This window comes from Notolepis coatsorum, assembly GCF_963971535.1.
Source record: "Notolepis coatsorum genome assembly, chromosome: 1".
NCBI lineage: Eukaryota > Metazoa > Chordata > Actinopteri > Aulopiformes > Paralepididae > Notolepis > Notolepis coatsorum.
The window spans coordinates 34,893,198-34,900,697 of NC_140165.1; the positions used below are offsets into that span (position 1 = coordinate 34,893,198).

The following is a 7,500-nucleotide window of genomic DNA, read 5'->3' on the forward strand; positions in this document are numbered from 1 at the left end:
ATGGTTCTCTCCTCTCTGTACACCCCGACCCGTCCCCACGGGTGCCCTGCCGGGGGGGCCCATGGACGCGACGGCGGCAACAGCCGCAGGGCGCCCGAGCCCGCAAAGGCTAGTGTTACACGATAGCTATGAGCTAACTAGCGCTGCGGGCTCCGGCGCCCCGCGGCCGCCGCCGCCGTCGAGTCCACAAGCTCCTCCGCGGGGACGGGGGCACACAAAGAGGAGAGAACCACCCGCAGGGACGGCGGGCTATTATGGCTAACGTCAGTGAGTGTAGCAGGGACGGCGGAGATATAGGCTAACTGTGATGCACCGAGTGAGCCACCATTGATCTAGTACTATGACCCGGACGGACATAAGGCATACGTTTCCTGGAGTGACGTCACGGCCGTGCTAGGTGCTAGCGTCTGATAAGCTTTTAGATTCGGCTCATTAATATGCACCTGTTGTCCTGTTGACCTGTTGTGACGTCGGCGTTTGATAAGCTTTTTTGATTCGCGCGTGCATGTTATTCGTGCGTTTTTAACTCTTTCAGAGTGGCATTTCCGGTGTCAAATGGAAAAAAATAAATAATGAAATTATATACCAATGATGTAAACTACCCATAATTGATCAGTAGGGTTTAACCTAGAGGTTGGGCTTTAAGGTAATTAGTTTGGTGTAACATCTTTCATTTCTTAGCACAAGTACCTCAGGCTCTGGCCCATTCAGGCGAGCCGAATGTGTCTGCTCAGGGGAGCCGTCGACGCTCCCTTACATTCCCTTTTGAAAACCGAATCCAAAAATGATACTGACAGATACGGTATACCTCTTAACGGGCAAAGTGAACCTAGAAAAGTATTATTTCAAATCAGTGTAACATGCTATTTAAATTTGTGTCGATTTGAAAAAAGCAATTTAGCCTGTTTACATTGGTCACTCAGTATTGAGAGCTGTGTATAGGACAGGCAGCTCCCCAGGGCTGCTGCTGGCGGCGGTGGCTGACTGCCGACGGAGGTCTGTGAAAATCCACTGAAGTGAAATATAACTTTTCCCGGAATCACGCCCGTCCGCATTAAATCAGACCATACCCGCGTCGTCGCAGACTCCAAATTGAATAGGCACTACGTACGGTCGCGCTACGGTGCGGTCCCGCCCGCGGATGGCAATTATTTTTCGCCGTCACCTTTTCCCCTCTACCTGCTCTTGCATCCCCTCGTTCGTCTCATTCCTCCTCCACTGTCTCTCTTCTCGTTGTCCCTCCTGTCCACCCCTGCTTCGTTTCACCTGTTGGTTTGCCCCGCTGTCACAGGGTGACTTTCAGCTCTTTTGTAAATCATACCCCTTTTTAATCCCATGCTGTTTTCTATGGTTTTCCATGATTTTCTATTTGCACGTATACTTCCACTCAGAGGCCATTCACGGCACGGTCAAAGTCTGTACTACTATGACTCACTGCATGGATTACCCCTTGACCTCTTTTATTCGCCCACTGCATGATAAATTGTACTTTCATTGACCATTGAAAACATAATTTGAATGTAATGAATGTACATCGTATTCATTCATTGAATATACATTAGTTGAATGCAATGAATATACATACCAGTAATGAATGAGACCAGTGTAATTGAATTTCGCATGCGATGGAAAATATGAATCGTTAAATGCAATGTAGTTAAAACATTGCAAACTTCAAAAGAATTCCATATAAGATACTGTGTGTTTAGCTCAGCTGCCGAGCCAATCAGGGGCCGGCATTGTCTCCATATGTCATTGTCTCTCCATCATAGCTGAAAGTGTCTCGCCCCCCGTTATCCCATATGTAACCCCAGTCTGTGATGTCCACCATGTCTCATCCCCGCCCCAAAGAGGAGAAAGTAGAGATGGTCACCGCTCCCTCTATGGGGGTGCCAGAACGGGAGCAGTGTGAGGAGGATCACGGGCGGGAGGGGACTCCAGAGGAGCTCCAGAGGTACCGGGAGGAGGTGTCTGATGAGCGGCCAGCAGACACGCCGTCAGAGCAGGCAGACATTGTAACAGAGCCCCAGGCTCCGGGCGGTCAGCAGGCCCAGACACATGACCTCCTTAATGGGAGGAGTCACCAGGCTGAGCAGGACAGACCGTCACAGCGTGAAGGTGTGTGTGGGGTCCATGGATCTTTTCGTGTGTGTGTGTGTGTGTGTGTGTGTGTGTGTGTGTGTGTGTGTGTGTGTGTGTGTGTGTGTGTGTGTGTGTGTGTGCGCACGTGCGTATATCTGTCTACCCATGTTTGTCTGTCCATCTCTTTTGCATGACCTCCTGCGGTGCTCTGTAAGTGGGCACCAAGTGCTTGTTGTTACGTTGACGTGTGATGCAACACAAGCTTTGCTCCCAGCCCAAGCCTGCAGCTTTGACGCTCTGAGATCCGTATGCTCTTTGCTTACTAGTAGTATCTGAAGCTGCGGTGTGCCAAGCATTTCTCGTGTGCTTATTCATGCAAAGCATAGCCATTTGCTTTTCCATCGAAGCAACACTCTTTAGTATTGCCTTGATCAACCGCCTGGTGATTGATCATTGCACATCTCTTGTGTATTGCCAGCTACATTGCAAACGCAATGGTCAGTGTCTGAAATGTGAAATGCTTTACCGACGATACAATGCAATAATTTGTTGTTTGTGTTCTTTTCTGTGTTGTTTTTTGTTTTGAATTTCTTTTACTGGGCCGTTGTGTTGCGAGATAGTTTTGTGAATATGCCCAATCAAATGGGTTTTTGCATTTGTAGTACTGTGTATGTTAAGTCTCTATTGTGTCATTTGCTTTTAGTTGTGTTGCTGTCATTTCATCTCCAGGTAAAGGATACTTTTCCTATTGTTACTAATACCACACTTTCGGACATTATAATCCACCACCATTGGACATACTGTACTTGTTCATGTATTTAGGTTTATTCGCATCTCCCAAAATAGTAACCATACATCTATTCACTGGAAATCAAAGGAATGGAATTACAAAATTAACGCAACTGGATTCATTTGAGATTCGTTTTATATATGATGCCAAATATTTGTTCATGATATTCACGTCATTACAGCAATGACACAACATATGAAAAGTAATTACAGTGCAGTGAAGTACGTTTCTTCATATTGCAATAGGAATCCAAAATCTTCATGTATGTCAAATGTCTATTTTCACTCAACATCTCCATCCATGCTCTTCATTCCTTCATTCCAATTCTGCACGCCACCCTAGGTGCTCTCGTGGCTTGGCCCCCCCAAAAAAAGACAGTGTGCTGCGTGTTCGGCTTACTGGAGAGCTACTGTTTCTATGTGCAGAGTGGTTTGGCTTGACTTGACTGTACTGGCTCGCTTGCGTTGGATGCTGCAAGGGAAGCTGTTTGCTAGTACTCGGTCCAAAGCTGTTCAGTGTCCTTCACACTCACAGCCCAGCCACTGGATCCAGAAGAACAAATTGACGAGCCGACTCTGTCCAGAGATCAACCACAGGGGGCACTGCCGCATCGGGGGTTATTGATGTCACCCACCACGGAGAGAGAAACACCCGAAGGAGCCGAGCGTGTCGTCACCGAGTGTCCCCCGCGCCCGCTGAAAGACGGAGATCTCGGCGAGGCCTCCGCGGTTCAGCACTCGGGTGACACAAAGCAAGGGACTGAAGAGGCCCCCGCGGGCCACTCATCTCAAGAGTCCAAAACCACAGACGAAGAGAGAAATATATCACAGAGCAAATCCGTGACTCATAAGAGTGATGACATGGGGATTGAGAAGTTGGTGAGTAATGAGGGAACGAGTGAGAGGGAACAGGGTAGCGGTAGCGAGGTTAGCTCACACGAGACACAATCTGAAATGGATGAAAATAAAGACGATCGGAGGCAAGAAAGTGGTTCAACCGAAATTGTTAAAAAGGATGAGTCCGGTACCGAAACCTACTTTGAGACATCCGCACAAAGCCACGAGGAGGAGCGACCACAAACGGAGAGCTACTATGAACTCAGCACAGTCAGAGAGACCAAGGCAAGTGGGGAAGAAACAAAAGAGGATTTAAATGTTGGTGTGAATCAGCAGGTTCTCGATCTGTCCAACAGCAAGTCAGCACCTGACGGAGTTGCACAGAACCTAGGGGAGCAATCAGAGGAAAAGGCTAGGCTGTCTCCTGGCAAGATGTCTCCTGGCAAGATGTCTCCTGGCAAGATGTCTCTGGAACAGGGAGGCGTCTTGCTGAACATAACTGTTGGCTCACTGGCAGAGCGAGATAAGTCAGGAACTTTCTCAGAGTCCTTGTGCCCTATCAGTGGAAGCTTTGATGAATCTACGCCCCACCCTCCGACCCTAACAGGGGTGAGCCACTCCCCTGTATTTACTCCAGCTCTTTCCATTATCCCAACCTCCACTGAACCACCTGAAGATGCCACCCCTGCACCAGAAGAAATGTCTGGATCACCCTCCGACAACAAGGACAACTCTGATTTCGGACTATCAAGTGACCTCTCTGAGATGTTGGATCTGGCAGGTGCCCTGCCCAGGCTGTCCTTGGTGAAAAGAGAGGTGGACCAAATGAGGCGAAGGTCTGTGCCCGCCAATGTATCCACTCTGATGGGCAGCTCCCTGAGCAAACTTGTCCTGAGTGATCAGACCTTGAGGATGGCTGGGGCAGAGAACCAGCAAGAGGAACTTGGCTACTGTGTGTTCAGTGAGTACTCCGGGCCCATGCCATCTCCCGCTGACCCACACAGTCCAGCACACTCTCCAAACCAACAGTTCCCTTTAATGGAAGGTGACAGTGAGGAGGAACTGGGGGCATTCAGGGACGATGCCATTCAAGAAGTGGGGATGAAACAATCAGAGCTGAAGGAATTGTGCTCTGACATCTTGACTGAGAAATCCATGGCTGAGAAGAAAGATGCCACAGGAGCAGCAGTAAAGCCCAGTTTGATGCTTGAAAAAGCTGTGACAAGTGGCGTAAAACCTGATCGCCTCAGAATCCCTGTGACTCCGTCCAAAGACAGACTTACGGAGTTCCGCTTGGAGAGCGGCCTGCCTGGTGACCTCAAGGCCCAGGCAATTCCTGAGGTGGACGTGGAGAAGGACCCCTCCAGAGAGGCTTCCCCAATCCCTCCAGAAAATCCATTCACTTTCACTACCATTGAGGCTGGATGTAAAGTTCCCCTTACCCCTACCCCACCCGGGTCCCCGGCTGGTGTGCTCCTGACCCCTATCCCCCGACGGTCCCCAGCTGCTCCACCATCAGAGCCAGAATCCCCTGGCGAGGAAGCCAAAGCCGATGTCACACTGGAGGTCAAAGCAGAAAAAGTTCCAGAGACTGAGAAGGTTGAGAGTCAGTCAGAGGCGGCCAAAGAGATGGAGAAGCCTGAACAGGAACACCAGAATGTCGAGATTGAGAAGGAAGGATCAGAGAAGGAAAATTCTGCTGCACCTACAAAATCACCCGAGTCCTCAGGAGAGAGCATTGGAAATGAGAAGACTGAAAATGAAAATGGGAAACCAACAATATCGGAAGAAAGAGACACCGAAAAGCGAGAGACTACGACTGCTGTTCAGAAATCGTCAGATCCCAAACCTGTGGATGGGAAAGACGCACAAAACATTTTAAAAGAGACAAATCCAAATAAAACTCCTCCGTCCTCCTCTGCAGTTCCACAGCTGTCTTCCCCAGTCATCGTTATTCCTCAAGTGCTGGTTGATGAGGAGGTGGAGGAAGAGGAGGATGTCGAGCTTGCCGAGGAGCCTCTGGAGATGATGGAGGAAGTTGAAGATTCTATGCCCCTCAAGGACCAAACGGCGGAGATGAATGAGGGGCAGAAGAAAGGGGGGAAGCTGATGTTAGGGGTGAAAGGGTTTGAGACGGCCGGAGATGAGCCGATATCTGGAGCAGATGATTCAAGTCATAGTGGGCGAATCAGTGATGAACCTGCTACGGACAGCTCTCACCTGTCCGCCTGCTCTGACCAGGACCAGCCACAACCACAACCCCTTCTGGAGGGTAGCGAGCACAAGGAGGCAGAAGGTCAGGAGAAGGTGGGAGAGGAGCAGAAAGTAGCAAAGGAGGAAGACGAGAAGAAGGAGGAGGGTGTTGAGGAAGACTTAATGGAAGAGGGGGAGGATAAAGAAGAGGGGTCCGTCAGGATATCTGAAGAGAAACAAGAAGGGGAGGGGAAGGAGAGGGAGGAAGAGCCGGAGCTGGAAGGACGCATGACAGTGGTGGTGGAGGAGGAGGAGGAGGGGTCCATCGAGATTGGTCAGGAGATGGAAGAGACCTCCGACGTGCCGCAGGGTCAGACCAATCAGACGACCAACGACGAGACCACCGTAGATGACTCCGTCCTCGACACTGACAGTGGATGGGTGGACTCACAAGGTACCATTCGCTTTTAAACACTGCCACACCATTTAGGGCTTGTAATATATCAGTGCGCACAGAGGTAACGTCTCTATCGCAGCATTTCTTCTACTAAAATGTGTCTTAACAATACAAAGCTTTTTGAAAATCACAGATTCCATGTGTAATGCTGTTGCCTAGATCCTTAAAGTGGACTAGGACTGTGGGGACTTAGTGCTCCTGCCTGTCTTCACCCCTGTCTGCTGCAGATGATGACAGAACTGTCATGACTGAGCCCATTGAAGACCTTCCTCACATCCAGTGTCCTCTGAGCACAACTGTGGCAGATAGGCCTGCCAAGCGGGCCTCTGGTCGGGGTAAAGGTCGCTCTGGTGCCCCTGAGAGCACAGTAACCCGCAAAGAACCAGGCCACCATCCACGAGAGGAGATGAAGAAGAAAAAAGGTTCTATGTTTGTACTTGAAGTTTGAGTTAAACATTAGCTTGCGTCGTTTGTCTTGTGTAATGACTTAATTTTTGGGAATCTCAGTTTGTAAAATTAATCAATGTATCTATTAATGTATGCCTTTAAAAGGGCAGGTCTTGAAGTAACACTGTACTTTACATAATTGGTCAGTAAATCAAACTTGGAATTAATACTGTACGCTTTGTTAAGTTTTGTTAATGTGTGTCTTTAAAAGTTACGTCGAGCTGCAAGCACGTCTACCGAATACCATTTGAACAGTAACAGTATCATCTCTCAATGTTATTCTCAGCACATTGAGTGTGACATGTTCAACCCCTGCTCATGTAACCCTGTCTTTCCTCTTTGCTAGTGGGCACGAGGAGGGCTGACCAGTGTAAGGTGTCAGTCCTCCAGAGTCGCTCTCCATCTCGGAGGAGCGTAGTCAAAGCGGCGGCCAGACAGCCTAGGCCCGCTCCGCTACACGGCTCTGCTAGACGCAAGGCCCCAGGTGACTGCTCCTCAGGGAGAAACAAGAGCCTTGGATAGAGAGAGTTGAACTCGAATGGATTCAAACGTGGCCTTTTCCTAAGTGTGTCGTGGTGATTTCCCCCAGTACACGGATTATGGGAATTAGGTATTGTCTTGTGTGTCTCGTGCACTAAAACCAACATCTTTTAAAAACAGATATCGTCACACGACGACAACAGTACCAAACATTC

The 7,500-nt window shown here is 49.2% G+C and overlaps 1 protein-coding gene across 1 annotated transcript in view; it reads left to right on the forward strand.

Moving 5' to 3' along the window:
- Positions 1-7,500, forward strand: part of LOC311230331 (uncharacterized protein) — a gene marked incomplete at its 3' end in the record, with an annotated part of 58,048 nt that overhangs the window by 40,329 nt on the left and 10,219 nt on the right. Inside the window, 4 exon segments of the mRNA XM_084316577.1 lie at positions 1,852-2,118; positions 3,407-6,355; positions 6,586-6,780; positions 7,152-7,289. Of these exon segments, the coding sequence (XP_084172703.1) occupies positions 1,852-2,118; positions 3,407-6,355; positions 6,586-6,780; positions 7,152-7,289 (3,549 nt within the window).